Source organism: Amia ocellicauda, chromosome 12 (assembly GCF_036373705.1).
Source record: "Amia ocellicauda isolate fAmiCal2 chromosome 12, fAmiCal2.hap1, whole genome shotgun sequence".
NCBI lineage: Eukaryota > Metazoa > Chordata > Actinopteri > Amiiformes > Amiidae > Amia > Amia ocellicauda.
Window position 1 is genome coordinate 21,976,599 of NC_089861.1, and position 20,409 is coordinate 21,997,007.

A 20,409-nucleotide genomic window follows, 5' to 3' on the forward strand; every position below is an offset into this window, starting at 1 on the left:
CTGCAATCCTGCAAATCCAGACTTTAAAGACTTCCTCAGCCATGTTCAAGAGGCAAGCAGCTCTATGAAAGATTCCCACAGTGCTACCATTTGTACCAATGTAAAGAGCATTTGATTGCCAGGGGTCTCCAAAGTTCTGGTCTTGGACATTTCATAGATGCTTCTCTAAACAGCCAAGATGTAAAAACCTGGAAAGCTTTTGTTCAGATCAATTCCAGCAGGAGCTTTCAGAGGGATCATTTAGGCCACTTAAACACTATTCAGCCCTAAAGATTAGTGTATCCATGACAAACATGTGTCCCCAAGTGCTTATGTTTTCCAGGGGTGGAAAAGTCAACCTTTTGGTTCTATGAAGGAAAATCTGGAAGATCCAAAAGCTTCAGCAAGTCTTTTGACTATATTTGTTTTCAATTGGTGAAGAGAAAGTTTGCTAAGAAGATGATCCTTCCGTAAATCAGAGTGAACTGGTACTTTGCTTTGCCATTTAAACAGATATGCAAAGGACTGCCTAGAACAGACATGAACCCAGTCTTGGCGGTTGAAGGCTGAAAGGAAAAGTGAACTAAACCACAGCATTAACACACACACACACACACACACACACATGCACACACACTCTCCTATTCTCCTGTCCATAGAGGAGTTGATAATCTCATGCAGGAGTCCCAGTACAGACTTGGCAAAGGACCACAATCCTCTCCTCCCACCAAACAGGCGATCTGGAATGTCTCGGATTGTCTGCCCTCACAAAGAAAAACTAAGAAAAGGATGAGAGAGAGTAAGAATGATGGAATAATCAATTAACGGGAAAATATCCACCGGTGAATTGTGAACCCCGGGGGGGGGGGGGTGCTTAATCCATCTATTTGAATTTTTAGTTGCCACACGGAGGAAGCTAAATGGCAATGGGTTGTTGTGGAGGTGTGTTGAGTGCTCATCTGCCCCCTTCCTGTAATAGGAATTGAAAGCCAAAAGCCCTCTTGAGCTTGTAACCTGAGTTAACTAGAGGCAGATCCCTCCTATTTTAAAAGAGGGTGGAGATGAGGAGAGAAGGATAATCAAGGGAGGGAAGCAACAGAACATCCATCCCTTCATTTTAATACCCCCCACTTCCCCGGGGGCCTCTCCTCCACCAGTCAACACGCTCCGGCATCTCAGCACGATTGCTTGCGGAGGAGAACCTAAACGGGGCTGAAGAAACCAGTTTCATGCAAAAATAAACAACCAGATGCAAGAGGAAAACAACGACTACGGCGACAACAACATTAAAGTTAAACAAGACTCTCAACTCTGCTGGCAACAGCACACAGAACTGCTGTGAATTATGGCAGAATTATTCAGCGCGCACGAGTAAGCCCAGCTATGACCACAAGCACTATTACATTGACACACACGGCAAAGACACATCTGTGCAACACAGCCCACCCACGCACACACACACACACACTCATTGTTCTAGCACTTTCCTACTTCCATGCTTCAAAACGGCTTTACAATTATGTGTGATCAATAACCGATGTAAACACGATGGCATTGTTTTGTTATGTAGATGCGTTTAATATTTAGTTTTGTTACCCAATGTGCACAAATATATGAATGCAATCTGAAATATTTTTATAAAAGGATTTTGATTGAGTGACGGGCACGAAAAAGCAGGAAAATAAATCACTACACCCAAACAACACACACACATCAAAACAATGCTTTTGGATCAGGAAACGTTGATAAAATATCATCCGTGTTGAAGAAAAGGAAAGGGCAAAGGGAAAAAAAAATCAGAGAGTGAGACTTGATAGGGAAGGACAAAGGAACAAACAGGGAATTCATCACCGAAATTGAAGCGAACGAGCGCGCGCTGGAGAAGTCTCTCCGACTGTCAGAAAGGGTCCGACACAGCACTGTCCGACGAGAGATGAAAAATGGAGCACGGAAAAGCGTCTAATATAAACACACCGGCAAGACGGTGGGCTGGTGTGACAGCACGATGAAAAGTTTATGTTCATGGCAGTCCTCGAGGGGAGAGCGCGCACGGAAAATAATGCGGGAAGAAAGGGAAAACAAATGACATGAGTGAAAAAATATCAAGCCCTGCCGAGGCAGACAAGGACAGATGTATTTTTCAAAGCACTAATGTAAGCAGTCTGGGCAATACGGGCTCCATTATGATTTAATAAACCACGCTTTAAACGGAAGGGGGGAATCATAAAAAGCACACTTCGCGTCAGCACTGGACCCCCAACACACCCCCCACCCCCCACTCTCACTCGCTCCCACACAGACTGAGGAGCTGTCCATTACCAGAGTGCTGAACTGGCATATGCTTTAAATACACATCTACTCTGTGGCTGAGAGCACTGTTAGACCGGCAGACCTAATCTCAGAGGGCAGTTAAATAACAGACCGATAGACAGATAGACAGATAGGACCAAGTTGGATGCATACTTCTTATTCAATACCCATCAAACACATGCACTGAATAATGGTGTAATCCCATAGCGATCAATGGTCATCTATCCCTGCATCATATTTACAGTAATTATTTCCTGCTGCCAGACAAGTCAAATAACCGAACCAGAGTACAATCCTTTATTGCAGTGATGTATTATTATTATTGCCCGATTTCTTAGCAGACACCCATATCCAGGGTGACTTACAATTGTTACAACATATCACATTATTTTTACATTTGTACCCATTTATACAGCTGGGCGTTTACTGGAGCAATCTAGGTAAAGTACCTTGCTCAAGGGTACAACAGCAGTGCCCCCACCTGGGGACTGAACCCACAACCTTCCACTCCAGAGTCCAGAGCCCTGTATGTGTTTGTGTATCGACTGTATGCAAAATGTAAATCTTAGCAGGGCCTCCTCTTTTGTCAAAGCCAGCCCCCAAACCCCAGATCATTTTGAATCATTATAAGTAATATGTGGCCCATAAGTCATGTGTGGGAATGAACACCGCAGTCGGAGCTCAGATCCCATTAAGCCCTGGAGACTTCACATTCCAACACTGTGTTGTTGGCCATAAGCCTCTATGACCGCTTGCTAACTGTGAGGCCTGTACCAGGTTCTAATACTTGTCATTGCCACCATGACTTTTTCATTGATGACTGGTTTTCTCCTTTTTGATATTGGTTTCAACAATATTAATAGAGCAACACTGCACAAAACAGAGAGTTGGAAGCCATGGTTGGCAGCCAAACCGGCGCTACATTTCAAAGCATGGATTTAACGCATCACCCACCCAAGATTTTGCCTTCAATTGCCACTCTACCCCTCCTCCCGCTCCCCCGTTAAATGAAACATGGCAACACACCGCTGTCAATCAAAGATGGCCCTGTGTTAGAATCCAGGTGATGGGCGAGAATAAAAACACACATACTCAGCTTAGCAGCCTTAACCCTACTAGGTGAATTGCGTGAGTCAGTTTTGAGAGATTGTTGTTTCAACCGGGGGGGCTGCAAAACTGGCCTTCAACGGCAACAATGCAGCGAGGCACTCGACCATACAAAACCTGAACAAACTGTGCATGTTCTGTTGGGTTTACGCAAACAAAGCTCTCCAGTTATTCCCTGTAACAGCTAGTGCGTTTGACCCCTTCAGATCTCTCTGGAAACTGACAATGGTCTATTGACGGTTGTAAAACCAGCAAACCGTTTAAAATGTCTTTTCACCACAACCTAGAATCCTACACAAGAAGGTCTGAGGTGTTTCTCATTCCCTGAGCCTGGATTTACAGCAAAACAATTCCCCTCAAGAAGGCAGACAAAGCCCTCGCTTGGCCCTTATGTCCACACCAGCCAACCAAAATGGCACCGATGCCTCCATGATGGTCCAAGAAGGTTTCAGAGCTTAGTGGCACGAGTTCTTATGTAAGACCAATCTTGATCGGTTGAGATCAGGCTTACGGTTCTTCACACGCCCAAATTCAGTTCATTATTCGAAAATTAGCTCATCCAGCAATCGAAAGGCAAATCTGTCAAGGCAGATCCAGGATAGAGACCAGGCGGGGCATTTGTATTGCTCGGCCCATAGCTTGAATCAGATTGCCACTGGGGTAGAGTAGGGGAGGGATCCTTCAGGAAGCTGAGGAAGCCGATTAGATCACAGCCTCAAGCCAGCTCGACTATTGGCTGATGGATATGCTTGTAGCCTTTTAAGGCAGGTCAGCAAACCCCTTGCAAAAACTGAAAAACTGAAAATGGCAAGCAATTCTCACTTTCCAACTATTCAACGCTGACATCACATACAGCATAATCAACGTTCATCAGCTCGCCAACAACTGAAAACAGACTCTGCACGCTCCCCGTAATTAATTCTAAAGCAGGCCTTCACACTCTGACCTTCTCTCCGTACTCCAGGAGCCGACAGCATGTCATCTGGCGACTGTCCTTCTCCACGCAAGTCATCGGAGTGCGGAGACGGACACGATCTAAAGACTGTGAGGAAGGAGTATCGCTAGGCGCCCTGCTGCTGAATCTACAGGCCCAGCTGTTCTGCACCCCCACCCCCAGGCTGATGATATAAAGGTATTACACAGCAATGGCAGTCTCCAGCCCTGGGCCATTATGTTGTCTCAGGAAATATATAAAAGGTCTTACCAAACAGGAAAAAAAAAATGTGTTAAAGTCAATTACAGTGCATTTTAGTGCTACAGCTGGAACATCTGTCTGTGCTTCTCTCAGGTGCAGCAGACAGCAGTGCAAAATATTAACCTAGAGTTGTTTTCTGCTTTATATATAGAGAGAGATAGATAGTTTAGTTTTATCAATTAAACCTCATAGTTTTCTCAAAGTCACTGGAGGTTTACTTTCACAGGGATTTGCTATTTCCGTGCTAATGTACTAATATTATTTATATATATATATATATATATATATTTTTTTTTTTTTTTTTTTTTTTTTATTATTTAAGACACAGAGCCACACCAAAGGCAGGCAACAGTCCCTGCCTCTCTTAATTAAAAAAAATACCTCTTCTATTCTCTCAAAACCTAAGCCACTGTTCTATTTCCAATACCGAGATCTTTCTTAAGCTACCCCACTCTGTGTTAGCTTTCGCTGTAATTAAGTGTATTTTTAAAGCATGAACACACACACACACACACAAATTACTGTACTTTCGGTAAGATTAAACGCGGGAGGGGAAAACTGGTTACCATTTTGTTTTTATTCCTAACCCCTTACTGACTAAAACATAACTATCTGGCAAAACAGTGGCATTGTTATTATGGATTCGCCCCCCCTCCACTTTGTATTGCTAAATTATTAATAGTTTCATACAACACACCAAGCACAGAACCCATTACAGCTCAGATGTGGAAAAAAATGGAAAAATAAATAAATTGAAACGAGCAACAAAAAAAGCACTGGGGGGAACACAGTCTTTTAGAAAATTAGCCCTTTCTTTAGCGCAGAAAAAGTTTGCTTGTTTTTGGGGACTACAACTTCCTTTTTCTCACTGGTCAGTTACCCCCGCTTCCTGACTCTTGATTTTGATTAGTGAGGGGTTTATTGCTTCCTTGGAAACTGAACAAGATTGAGAAATAAATACATAAATAAAGCACATAAAACCCCAAAAGTTGAGAAAGACCCGGCTACACCTTTCAAGTGAGCAGAGACATTTAATGGAACGCCAGCTGGTTGACGAGATACTGTAACTTAGGTCACACAACCTTGTAGCTAATTAGCATATCATATACAAATATTATTATTATTACTAGTAATACTAATAGGCTACTGAAGCGTTGGGTGGGAACTGAAGAAAATCCAGTATGGAACAATAATTATGTTAATTCAAGATGTATTTTCTGGAAATTAATGCAATTAATGCAATACTGTACACTTGTTCCAGGAAATTGAAACTGATTGTATTTGGCTTACTTCCCTTTTAAGTCAAAACCCCTAATATAAACAGGGATTATTAAATACATAAATAAACACACACACACACACACACACACACACACACACATACATACATGGGCACAGCCTTTTGGTTATCTGTAATTAGACCTTCTTTCTCTCTCTCTCAACATATTTAACACCAACTGCTTAAAATGTCTCCCCTCGGTTATCAATCCTATAATCTCCTCCAGACTCACTCATCCCTGGATCAGCCCTAGGGGTAGATTAATGGAAACTGGCACTATGAAAGCACGGAGAGCTACAGAATAGGGATGCCTGCTAACCTGCAGCACACACCCCTCTGTAGCCGTCTTATAAATATCATTGGGCAAACTTCAAACGCTTGAGCCGACAGCCTGCAGAATACCAAGCAGGGCTGCAGCCCGGGAGCAGAGACAGTGACACCTGTCCCTGTTTTTGGGGGGATCACAATGAAACGAAAGCTGAAAAAGAATGATATGAGTTTGAGACATCTTTAGGCACAGTACTGGGGCACTCACATGATATACACGATGGGCAATGAAGTGTCCTGTTTAATGCATCTGTCTTCATCAAGGTGGTACTCAGCCAGAGCTTAAATCACCTGGAAAAAAAGTTTTCTAAGAAAAAAAGAACTAAAAAACTTTCCTTAAAAGCATATTTTTCCCTGCACCGAAGTTATGACGTGGTAGTAGAATTGAAGACCATTCAAATAATAAAATACATGTGCAGATTAGTTTTTATTCTTCTATGCATTTTGCTTTCAGGTGTAGGTCAGTGGCTTGTTTTGGAGATCCAATCAGATGTCAACGCGATATGAATCTCTCGGCTCTGGGCAGCTCCCAGTCAAACAGCAGACAAGACCAACTTAAAAACAAAGGAAACTTGGTGAAGGTGGTGCATTTTGGGAAGGGCTTGTGCTGAGGAATTTTTTCCACTACTGGCCAATGTGAAAAACAGAAGGTGTCAGAAACGTGTACACAGAGCCTCAGAGTGTTGCCGCGGCTCGTTAGCGTCACAGCCATTTCAGCGCCGCGCTCCGACACGCAGCAATTCTCGCACCGCCTGTTGTTATAGAACCGGATGTCTTATTACGAGGCTGTCAGAGGGAAAATTACCACAACTGTTTCCCAAACGCCCTCGGACTCCCCCAGGCGCCGCATCAACATCACTATGGTTCGACGTCAGTGCTGGGGAGAAGTACTGGCACCCCCCTACGTTACTGAGCCGGCGTCGTGCCCGTAACGTTGCGGCGGGGCAGGAGGACTGGGGCAGGTGCGGTCTCCTGTCGGATCCCTTTCACGTGGAGCACGGCGAGGCCGAGAGACGAGGACGAGGGCTGACATGTTCATGAGTAAGAAAGTATTGCACTCAGAGCAGTGGCACGACCAACAGAGTGCGTTACTTCACTTTCTCGTTCCTGGAAGTGATGTTATTTGACACATCTAGGTTTTGTTTTATGCAGTTTGATGCCAGTTTAAAGACTCTGCCACCTCTCTAGGCCCATCGTACGGAGGATCAAACTTGTCTGACGTGACTCCATTATTGTCGAATGCAGTGCCCTTGCTGGCCAAGCTGATATGACCTTGTACTTCAATTTAGCAGCTCCAGTTTTCTGTGTACATATTTCCTTTAGCTGTCTGCCTTAGAAAAATAAATACAGAACAGTCTGACAGAATCACATGTACCTCAGAGCCTAAATAAGCCCACATTGAGTAATAAATGAATGACAAGAAAAAACTAAAAACCCCACACAAAATGTTACCACTGTATTCAGGTAGTAGTTTGCTCTAAGTGGATGGGTCAGATATGTGCTTTAACACAAGCCTTAATCCGAGTGCGTCTGTGTTGTGCATCACTGTCAATTAAAAGGAGCAAAATCAAATTACCCTCGACTACAATAATCGTTTTATCAGAGTAACATGTTTTAAGTTAATCAGATTCATTAACGCCCCGAACTAGATGACAATAGATTTCACAAGAGTCTACAAATTAAATTATGTTATCTGATGAGGCTGGAAAGGCTGGTAGGTGAACCCAAAATGGCGGTGAAAAAAACGGAGGGTCTATCAATGGTATATTATACCCTGACCGCCCACCTTCTTCCACGCCCTTCTTGTGAGAGAGGCTCACATTTGATCTTGACTGTGCCGAGATCTGACAAAACAAAGGGGAGTCAAAATGCCAAGCTGGAGCAGATATGTCAGAAGAGACGCTGCCGGTCTCTGTTCTGGGGATCTAATGGGATGGGATTGTGTGGAGATAGGGGTCTGGTTGTGTATTAGCAAAAGGAAACTTTTTTTCAAACTACAGGATTTGGAAGAGGGGTCAAGACCACAAAATCCATCACTAAAGGAGGAAGTTACACAACCTAAAACAAACCAAAAAAAGTTCTACAGACGGATGATAACCTAGGTGCTCTTCAGTGTGACAATATAAAAACCTGGCCTGGAAATGTCTGTATTAAATAATTAAGTCCCTTAAAAGACAGATTATTATTTATTTCTTAGCAGGCGCCCTTATCCAGGGCGACTTACACATGAAGTAAAGATGTACGTCAATTAGCTGGTGTGCAAACATCTGGTGCGGATTTGGAGGACTGGGTCCATTCCACCTGCATGTTGCCGCATCTGCTGTTTCACAACCACAGTTCCTCCCAGACTCTGCTCTGACCCATCAGAATTGCCTTCCAATCCCAGCCACATGAGCCCAACGCCCGTTCAATGCCAGGGTAAAAGTGGGGAATTTGCCCCAGCTGTACTGATAGGAGGGGAGAGAGTGTGAGGAAATGGGAAAAAAACAGCAATAAACCCAGAGAAATAATACAGAGAAGAAGACAAATGCACTGTCATAGCTATAGTGACCATCAGCCAAATCTGTAGATTTACTTTTAGTTTCTACCAAATGATCTGTCTTCAAGTAGCATTACAGTGAACACTTCCTGTACTTACACACAAGAGCATCAGTCTTAGCTGCAGCTCGGAATTTGCAGGCAGCGCAGTTTTAGCACAGCCCAGTCGAAGTTTACAGCAAGTATCCAAACACATTTTGTTCTGTTGGTATAGTTTATACCCACTCTTTTTCCTATGCTTCCAGAATATGGGCCACAATGCTTAAATTCAGCTGATTGTTTGTGGGGAAAAATGTACTAGGTATAATAGTATTTTTATAGCTCAGGTTCATACAGTGTATATATATATATATATATATATATATATATTGTTGTTTAGATTTGGGATCATGTCCAGTCTTTTCAAAACACTAGACACTTCATTTCAGACATCTCTTCAGAAAATACGGAAAATCTGAGGTAAAAAAATGTATTCCAACAAACCTAGAAGCGACAGTTCCGTGACAATCAGTTACAAAATGTACCCAGCGTACACCCCCCCAATCCATAACAAATATAAAAAACGTACAATGTTTCAAAGTTTCTTTCTGAACATTTGATTGCTCCGTCCATCGATGAGAAGGGGAAACCTCGGAGTTTCAATTCAATACCGTCAGCCTCTTTTGGCACAAACACTGAAACACACACACACTGCAGCTGCCGCAATTGAATTCTGCGAGCTCATTGAATTGAGGTCTGCGGTTTTCTGAAGAACGTGGCTGGCACCAGCGGATATGGGGCTTAACATTTTCACAGACCGGAGACACTTTCAAGGAAGGAGCTGAGCTGGACTTCAGACCAGCCTAAGACTGGCCCCAGACTCCCTCCCTTGTGTACCGCCTATCTCACACACACACACACACACACACACCTGCAAACCCTGCGCAGGTGACGTGCAGTTCCAGAGAAGCTGGGCGTCTGCGCTGGTGAGCAGACATCGCTATCTGTCCTATCTAAAGAGATAAACATGGTGACTCCCCTGGGGAAAGTATAAAACAGGATTATCGGCGTTCTGGTTTAATGGAGCATTGCACATCATATATTTATTGAACAGTTGTGCTGCTCACACACCAGCATAAACAAACACTTTGGCCCCTGATTTTAAATGTATGTATGTATGTGTTCATTTACCACCTTAACTTCAGCTGACGGGAGGCAACGAGCACAGCACCGACACAGCGTGGGCAACACCGCAACGCTCACAACTTTGAAGGTCTCCTTCAACCGAACAGCTACACGGTTTGTATAGACTTAAATACGGGGATTAAGATTTTGCAACAAAGGTGGGGAGATTAAAAAATAAATAAAAAAAATAAGGCTACACACATTTCAAACGAGCACCACAGAGATCCACTTTATGTAGCTCATTAGTACGGTCCCTAAAACATTCTCTAGCTCAGAACAGAGTCTGGAAACTAGAGCATGCTGGGAAACTGCTACCTTGTGACCACAAACCCCACTCTTTGACAACATAATTAATTTTCATCCATATAGACTATACACAAATGTGTGTATATATATATATATATATATATATATATATATATATATATATATATATATATATATATATATAGTCTCTGCATTCCAGTTATCTTTCCCAGTTTCAATAACATCACACACCACTCCCTCCTGCAGTGTGAATATCGATTCCCCAGCACCTGAGTGCTGGTCTGAGCTTTTAATATTCGTAACAGATTGTGCTGGGAAAGAGGAACTGTTACAGTATGGCCACGACACACTTGTAAAATTCAATCATTTTAATTGGGCGCATTAAATCTACCTGAGTTTTATATCCCCAGCCCATATATTCAAGTGTCACATGAGAGGGAAACAGTTTGGTCCGTGTGTCAGATAACGCGAGGACACTTGTAACCACCTCACGTCTACACCAATGCCGGCGCCTCCACTTACGCACTTGCGGCTAATCAGTGACGGGGTACTTACACTTCAGTGAAACATCGTAGAACAGATATTGTTCGATATAGAGGATGCCAACATCAAATCCCTGAGGAGTTTTGGGTGTGAAAGTATCTGCAAAACGCCACTACTCTAACTCCTGCAGGTGTTCCCCTGGGGAGATCTAGAAAACCTCCTTTGACAGGTATAAATTTCTGCACACATCTCGCTATAGGAAGCAGTTTGAGTGCCACATGCATCTGTCCTTTAGTCTTTGCCTTGTGCGAGTTGGCAGGAGAGATCGCTGTGGGGTGGGGGGATTGGATACAGTGGCAGCAGTTTCTTAAGTTACTTTTGCCAGCCTGGCAGCCAGCCGTTGCACCAACGCCCCAGCGACAACAGAGAAGGAAACCTGGGTCACTCACGGTCGCTGCAGAACGATCCCCCATACGACGTCATGCTGCAGTCACAGGAGAAGCCCTCCCACTGCTGGAGACACACGCCCTGGTTGTAGCAGGAGTCCTCCGTACAGGTGGTGCTGGGGCCTGTGGGGGGCAGACACACAACCAACCGCTTTAGACACAGATGCACGGGCAGGCAAACACACATGCACAGAAACGAGCAAACACACTCGTACACGTGGAGAACTTCTGCTGGGAAGTGAAAGGGGTTCGAATCCCAGAGAGGCCTGACTTCATGTTACACGTTTCTCTCATCGTTATTCCAGCGTGCATCTGTCCAAACTTCTCTAGGCCACTCATAGCTTCTGTCATAATCGGGGTATTATTTGGCGCACAGGATTCACAAAAAATGTACTGCAGGTGTAATGAACGCAGAGTTGTGAGTCCTTGTACAAATGTGTGCTTATGCAATGGGGAGGCCGAAACGCTCCCCTCACAGTCTGCAAGATACATATCATAATGGCTAGTGTCTGTAGCGAGCTGTAATCGTTTTAAATCAGGCAAGGCATTGAACGAAAACAAATAAAGAAAAAAAATGTCAAAGGGAGCGGTGGTGTTTGGGATGGGGAAGATGTTCTACTTTGCACAAGACAAACTGCGGCATTGTGCATGTGTAAGACACGATTATCACAGATGTAATACAGAGGGGTATTTATTTTCATTTTCCGGTGTAACCTGTTCCCGATGCTTCGCGGTGACCTTGTTTTGTGTATTTTCTCCTCTCCGCTTGAAAAGCCTGTCTCGTATTTCAATGCACTCAGCAGTTTCTTTCCTCCTAAGCTGGATGGCTCCCCTTGGATTTGTGTTTTAGGTTTAGAATAGGGATTCTTCGCAAGTCTTAATGTGGGAATCCTGGTTTTGTTTTTGTTGGTTCCTTTTTTCTTTGTTTGTTTCTTTTGTTTGATGCTTTGTTTCTTTCGTGAAATGCATTTATTGAGATTTACTGTTCTGGGGGAAACTTGCTCAGATCTGCTTTGTGCAGAGAGATGCTGGGGGAAACAGCATGCACAGCTTTACATATCAAGCTCAATGCACTTATAATAGAAACACACACACACACACACACACACATCATAATCAGTATTGCATACAATCACAATAGGAATATATACCTTTTGCGTTTTAGAACCCTTCACACACATTCCAAGCAACAAAAAAAAAATGAATTTCAATAAGGCACATTATCTTGAAAGTCTTTAAACTTTCACCCACCGAGCGGTAAATCTATTTCAGAATGGTCCAACCAAATCCCATTCCAATACTTACGCTGTTTCCTCATTAACAACTCTGAATGTGCGACCGCACACTCACAGACTTGCTTGAGATTGAATCCCATGGAAGTTGAAAACCCCATAATTACGAACACAATGTCTACATAAATACAACTGTGAAGTACTTGTAGCGATAGAATATGTAGCTTGTTTGTTGTAAATAAAACAATACTGAACCTGTAAGTACTGAGATAACTACATTTGTGTGTTTTTTACCCGTAGTATACACCTGGCACCTGCAGCAAAACCAGAGGGACCTAAATGCAACTGCCGTTCGCACTTTTGAACAACCATTGATTGTTCATTATAAACTGTGTGCTTTGTAGCAAACGCCTTGATGGTAAAGCTGTTGCAAGTCAATACACAAGGTGTTTCAAGAGGTGTTTCACCAAAAGACCAGTCCTTCGTCAAAGGAGTCTGAGCGTTCTGCCCAGCCCAGGGGAGTGACATCACAATGACATCACCATGACATCACCGTGACATCATCATGAATCCTCGAGAGCCCGTGCGTCCCGCAGCGCTGCGCTGAGAAAGACCAAGACCAAGGCAATGCCAGGTCGATGGCATTGTTTTCCGACTCACCCTCGCAGCCCCTCTCCACCTGGCCCACCCTGTGGAGGGCGTCCGCTATCAGGTCCGGCAGTCTCCCATTCAGGTCCACAGAGGCCAGGCAGCCTTGGAACCCGTCCCGGGATGCAATAAGCTTGGGCAGGTTGTTATACATGTTCTTACTGACGCCGCCGATGTACAGCTCTCCTGCAAGACAGAGACATGCAGAACAGAGAGAAAAAAAAGAGTGTGCAGGTGAATGGTTGGCTAGCTGGCAATCAATGCATCTATCTGGACATTTTTTGTGCAGCTGAAGACAAACTACCCCCCTCACTCCCCACACAACAGTCCTTATGACACAAGAACTGCGCTCAGATCACGCTGCTTTAGCTATACATATTTAGAAAGGCACTGTGCCCCCACCCTGACAAAATGGTCTCCCCCTGCCTGCTTCCCCTGAACAGAAATGTTCTCCAATAATAGAGAGACATAAAAATATGTCATATGTCAAGTTGGTTCATGATGCAACTGTTCAGGTGTCTGATTGGTCCACTGTTCCTTTAAAGTGAACCGCCCTCCTCCACAGCCTCAAGGTTAGCAGGGCTTCCCGATCACGTGACCAGTGCAGCTCTTCCATATCTGTTTTCAAAGAGGTGAAATGTCGCCCTGAGAGCTTCTGTTAACTTTGTTAAATCAAAATGCATCACTAAATTAACTGAGTGCTAGATCTATTATTATCACAAGATTGCTTCCACAGAGGGTTTGTGGTCTCAACCAGTTGTTCTCAACCTGGGGTCCACTGACCCCTAGTGGTCTGTGGGAGCATCTTAGGGGGTCTGTGAGAGGGCAAAATAGCCCCAAGCATAAAGAAGACCCACATTTTACAATGCAAATACAAGTAACATTAAACTATATCAGTGTTTGAAAATCAATTAATCTGTAACAATATATCACATTAATTTTACATATATTTACACATTTATACAGCTGGGTTTGTACTGGAGTAATCTAGGTACAGCTTGCTTGTTGGATGGAGGTATGAAATCCCAGACCTCCTAGTGAAATTGGTGAAATAGGCGAAGCAGATAAGAGCTCAGAATAAACCGAATGAAAAATAAAAGAATCTGGCGGGAGTTTCTGGACCTGGCTTCACTACCGACTCTATAGCTGCCTGAATAAAAACACGCAGATCGATGTTTTTTTTGTGAGGCAAAGAAAACATGATTCACTGGTGGAAATAAAAGGTCAAATATCTACGTGATGCTAAACTAGTGAGTAATAAAAACGTGTCACAGTATTGTGTTTATTTGCAAATGGAAACTGATAGGTAAGAAGAGCAGAGAGCTGGATTAAACCAAACAAATGAGAAAGAAAGACACAGGATGTTTTTTTACAATGTGCAGGTGTGTTGGGGGCTTTGAGCAACGCCATCTTTATTTCCCTGATTGAAGGCTGAAAACCTGAAAAATTGATGAATGACACTAATGGATTGTTACTGTGCGCAGCCCTGCTTTATACCCCGTGGAAATGGGTGACGTTAGGTACATTTTCTATAAAAGCTCCAGAAGCTTCCGATTAAACCCCTCGACAACAGAACGTTTATGCAAGATTGTTCTTGTGGGATTTTATTTTGAGACACTTACTGGTGTGAGTAAAGGTGATCTTTGTGTTTTTTGTGTGTTTTTTTAAATAAAACATGCTGTCATTTGTAAAACCTATTTTATGTCCCGTTGCAGTGTCCTTAGTTTTACAATTGTACACATAATTACACATAATTGCCACACTGCACTGCACTGTTGCAAACCTTTTTGCTACAATGGATCAAGGGTATGAACACTTGAAGCCATGCCACTGCAAGTTCAAGAACTGTGAGATGCCAGGAAGAAGACTGGACTGAAAATGAACCTGAGTGAAAGCAAAGTCATGTTTAGCAGCTTTGTTAAACCCACGGATACTCGAAGACATCAAAAGTTATGTCAACCTTGAACCACACATCAGCTCCGGCAAAGGTATTATGGAAGAAATCAAAAGAAGAGTGTATGGATTGCAGTGGGAAAAAATATCTGATCAATGCAGACTACCAGCTCTCACTTATGGCTGTGAAACCTGTTACGGAAACTGAGGATGACACAAAGGAGCATGGGAAAATGTCTGCTTGCAATAACAAGAAGAGTGAAAAGAAATGAATGGATCCCAGAGCAAACCAAAAAATGTGACAGAAAACACTTTGGGGAGGCCTTCACCCTGCAGGGGATCGATACAGGCTGATGATACACACACACACACACACACACACACACACAGTCTCTCTTGCTCTCTCCCTCTCTCTCTAAGTAGGGAGAGAGAGAGACCCACGATTATATATTAATAAAATAACTCAAACAATACAATAAAACTAACTGTATGCTACATAATTACTGTCATTTCAGCAGTAAAGGTAATGCATAATACATCTCTCGACTAGAAAGTGAGGAATGTGTTACATTTCACAAATAAGAGGCATGAACTGCCTGCGCAGACAGTGGTTTCCCTTGCAACTGACAGTCGCACGATCTACGACTTTGAATACTTTGAGTACTCTTTTAAGGTATCCTCTTAAAACTAAGAGCATATCTTTATGCCATGAACCTAATATTTTATTTTGTCCTGTTTCTGAGCCGTGTTCTTTAATGTTATCTAATCTCACTTGGTATTAGTGTACAGCCATCTTCTTATCACACCGAATTTCTCACTCTCACTCGGCGGGTGGCAGCTCTAGCTCATACGTCCACGGCTAGATCCTCAACCTTGATCTACGAGATAGTGCTGTGATCTATGTGGGACGATATTATTATTTTTCAGCGTTACACAGACTTAACATTAATCAATTGATCGTGCGTGTCTCTTGCTGCTTTGCACAAGGTGTCCCTGCCAGGATTGCGTGCCTGTCAAACTAGAGAAGAAAAGCAGATGTGCTTGCAGTAGATTCAGCTGGATGTATATAGTGTAGATATCTAGATATAGACTGACCAGTGTTTGATACAGACACTGTAGCACTGTAACAACAAATTGAAATGTGACGGATCTAACCTCATGCACGTCTGGATCTATGAGAGCTGTGATGGTCATTTATGAAATTAAGTTGCAACCATATCTGTGTATCTATTCATATCTATGGCCAGTTCGTGTTGCACTTGTACTAGTGTCTAAACAGTTAATATTTTGTCACACTTCCCCTCCCCACTGTCTCCCTCAAACACAAACACACACACAACTATAAGTGTGAGTGGTAGTTCAACGATTATTGGAAGTTGGAGGCAGTTGGAGATTTCTGATAGCAGACATACCCGTGCGAGAGAGCAATCGATCGCTGCTTAATTAATTCGAATTTGTTTTCCTGAGGGTGACCTCATTCGTGTGGGATGCCACTTCTTTTTAATTCTTGGCTGCTCTGAAAGGCAGGGGGGACCGGGGGAAAGGGAAATAAAAAAATAACGAAAGAAACGGCAAACCAGGGAGCGATCAATCCCGGCTTGGATCAATTGTGGGGAGAACAAACAAAGGCTAGGAATTATGAGGCAGTCATTAGCACATTAGAAAACAGCATGTGTCCAAGGAAGATAGATAGAGAGAGAGAGAGAGAGAGAGAGAGAGAGAGAGAGAGAGAGATACAGAGAGAGAGAGGTGGGGGGAAGACACCCAAAGAAATAAGGATTAGTTTGCCTGTCTTCCTCTAGCTTTCTGGTTAGCAACTTTAGCACATGTTTAAAACGACTGCCATTCAGTTTCTGCTGCAGGAAATGAACCCTACTTAAGGACACTTAGCCATGATGCCATGGAGACAGAAAGGAAAACCCTCTCAGTTCAGTCTGGGCTCTGAAGCTGCTTTCCTCCGCAAGAAACTTGCAGTCGGGGTCAAAAACTTGATCATCTCTGCTGAGTGTGTTGCACACCGGTGTGTCTGTGTGATAAATACGCTGCTGTAACGTAGATGGATTGCAGATTAGCAGCACGTTGCACGGAAGAGTGCGTCGAGCTGAACCATCATGTCAGCAGAAACGTGTGGTTGGCAAATTGGGACGTTTAGGGATAACAATAAAATGTTACAGTCGTTAAGGACAACAAAGTGGGAGAACGGCCCTAGTGTTATATTTAAATCGTAATCGGATACATCCCTGTGAAGCCTCCTTCCCCATGCAGCTTAAAGATATTGTGTTTCCCTGTTTCTGCGATGAAAAAGCTCTTCTTTACTGTTTGAACAGACTCAGCCATGTCACGTGGAAAGATACCAGTATAGAGAGCATCTCCCTGTGTTTTATAATATGAACACTTCCCTTTTGGAGGATTTTGTTGTTGCAGAAGACATTTCCTACCTGATAGATTACATTCTGTTTCCATTCTCCGCTTTGTTTTGGTCGAAACTTTTTTAATTGAAATATTAAAAACACTATTACAGTCCTCTGACTGGAATCTGGGAAAGTTCTCTCACGGTGTAATCACAGTGGCACCCCAGCTCATAAAGCCAGGAACTCCTATATATCACAAGCAAGAGAACTAATCAAACACATTTGTAGTTCTAAATGAGTTTTGAATTTGCCAAGCACTTTATCATTCAGGTATGTGTATGGGAGATAAAGTCCACTAGGAAGGGTGCAAAAGCTGCATACAACACTCAGCTGTAAAGCGCCTTTGAGGATCAGACTGAGAGAGACAACACTCCGGGAAGGAAAGTCTGTGTGTAAGATGCCTTTTATCAGCTGTAAGCTTGTGAACGAGACTAGTTCTGCTCTATGAAAAGGAAAGAAAAAACGAATCATTAAAAAAGTGCCGCATATAGAAACCCCCCCAGTCTGTTACTGACACAACCCTTCACTGCCTCGTCTGCTATGCGGCGCTGACCCACGGCACTTCAGACCGCCAAGATGGTTTATTGCTCAGCCTGTAGTCATGTATCGCGAAAGGGCAAAACAAGCGTCTGAGAGCTTCAGTCCGTACACCGTGTTTGTGAGGCACGCCTCATTTGAACTCCCTCGGGTGTTTATCCGAGAGAATCCTTGCGGTAAAAGAAGAATAAGATATTTAATTTAACGCTGCCTCTTTTTTTATAACCCCCTCTGGCTTAACCCGTCTCAAATCTCCCCGCCGATTGAAAAAGGGCATCTGAGGAATATTTATAGCTTTGTGCGCGTTTCAGGCTCTCTGCCTCTTTTGTGAAAAGGGCCACACCAGGACTTCGGGGACCGGCGATGTCTGAAACGCGGCCGGTCTTTAACGCAAGCTCTGGAGTTCAAACGCCCTGGGCGATGGATTGGTAATCAGATTCTCCACACAAACTGCTTAAAAGTGGACTGCCTCGCTCCCCCCCACGTCCCCAGCCGGCCCAGCAATGTGGTCAAGAGATGAGAGGCAACGAACACTAAAAAAAACATCCATTTAAGTTAATAAAATCAATCAAATTGCAGGCAGCCTGAAGATACCCAATTACTGGGTGGAGAAAACAGTGAAAACTAACAAGAAAACAAGCTAAATAGACATGGTGAAACAGCTGAGGTTTTGAATACAAAAATCAGCAAACAGGCAAAACAAAATAAAAATACTAAATGAAAAACTGTGTTCTGTGGTTTTAAATATGTTATTATTATTAATAATAATAATACTAATATTAATATGTGTTGCTGTCTGGCTATATAAAAGTCCTGTGAGAGCCCATAATCTGATCCCCACACAGAGGCATCTGTCTTCTGCACGAGGCGCCTGGGATAAGATGTCAGGCCACGACTGTTTGCTTAATTCCACTGTTTTCTCTACTCAATTAAGCCCATTAGGGTCTGAACACGGGGTGGTGCACTGCTCCCCCCCGCCACTGCCCTCCCTCTCTGCCGACTTGTCATCCCTGGTTTAACCTTCCTGGCAAATTAAGACTGGTAAAACCCGCCTTGCCATGGCTAATTGCTCCTAATTTGACGCTGCCTCTCCAGACAAAAACACCATCTGATGGATTCTCCCAGCGCCAGGTTAGAAAACCAAAGCTGCCTGGCACGAGCCCAGCGAATCGGATCTCGAAGATGACACCCACAGCACTCAACCCCTACTTTATATATTTATTCATATATGAAGAGATCGGTTTTAATCTAAATCTTGTCTCCTGGTTCTAAGACCAGTTCCCACAAGAACCACAACCACCACAGACCGATGGCATAATGTTCAGATGCAGGAACTTAAGGAGCTGCTTGCAAAGCTCATTTTGAAGTAAAGAAACTAATTCAGGTACTATGATACAATCCTTTCACAGCATTGTATCACTTTACACCCCTGCGATCACACCCCTCCAAGCGATCCACACACAAATTATTTCGAAACGCACTGAGCACCCAGTTTGTGATCTTGCTGGAAGTCTTCGAAATGAAAGCGATCAGCGGTTTCTATTTTTCATGTCTCCTGTCTCACAATTTTGCCTGACGATTTGTTTTAAACCTGATCTTCCGACAACTGAAAACTACAGGTGCTGGAATGATCACATGCACAGCCAGGCAGCCTGCATCTGTCTCTTTTTGCACGGGAGAGCTGGGGAGCGGTGCACACGTGTCACAGACTTTACACGCACCCTGTCTGCAGATCTCGGATTTCGCCACAGTCGCTCCACAGTCACGGGGACTCCCGGGATCTCACACGCAACACGAGGGCGTCTATGAAGTCTGCGGCTTTGTGCTTTGCAGGTGGTGGTCTGGCCAAAACCAAGCACAGTCTAGCTGGAGATTTTGCCGTTTTGCTCTAATGTGACAATCTCACATGACGGCTGACTCCTCGGCGTTTGGAGACGAACACACACACATACACACTCACTCAGAAACCCACACACTCAGACACACCGATGCAAAGAGACAGACACAGACGAGGTAAATGAAGCCAGATTCCAATTAGCACCCCCTACCTCCATATTATGCTGTTATAATAATAGTTTTGGGGGCTGATGTATTAAGTGTGCCAGTAATTTTTACATTTACTTTAACCTTTTACTTATTACCTCCCACTCTAAACTGATTTTGTCTGTGTTGATCCTACAATGCTGCTCCCACAATGAACAAAGACTAAATACAAACATCGAACCATGACTGTATCTGAGACAGACGTGATATCGTGGCTACAGTAAATCGGAGGTCTGGTGTTCTCCATGAGCCTCTTGATCCAGCAAATAAGCTCTCGGGAAACCACTGCATCAAAATGACAGATTATGATCAGGATTAAGTGCTAGGATTTCACTGCAGGTTGGAAGGTCGAGGTAAAACAGTGGGGCCAGCTGAGTCACGGCCTGTAAGCCTGTGCTTTTGGGGAAGCGAAACGCAGACACGGCTGATCTCCTGATACACAGAGAGGGAGCGTTTGGACACACCTAAAGGAAAACACAGACACTGAGCGACGTCCATCTGGGCTGCCGAAGACCAAGCCGGGACGGGAAAGGAAACGCTTCCGTTTGTA

At 43.7% G+C, this 20,409-nt stretch overlaps 1 protein-coding gene across 1 annotated transcript in view; it reads right to left on the reverse strand.

Annotated features, from left to right (window-relative positions):
- nrxn2b (neurexin 2b) overlaps window positions 1–20,409 on the reverse strand; it is a 496,668-nt gene that overhangs the window by 277,725 nt on the left and 198,534 nt on the right. Inside the window, exons 12-13 of the mRNA XM_066718736.1 lie at window positions 12,988–13,161; window positions 11,099–11,218 (exon numbers count right to left, since the gene is read on the reverse strand). Coding sequence (XP_066574833.1) covers window positions 11,099–11,218; window positions 12,988–13,161 — 294 coding nt within the window. The remainder of the gene's footprint in view (window positions 1–11,098; window positions 11,219–12,987; window positions 13,162–20,409) is intronic.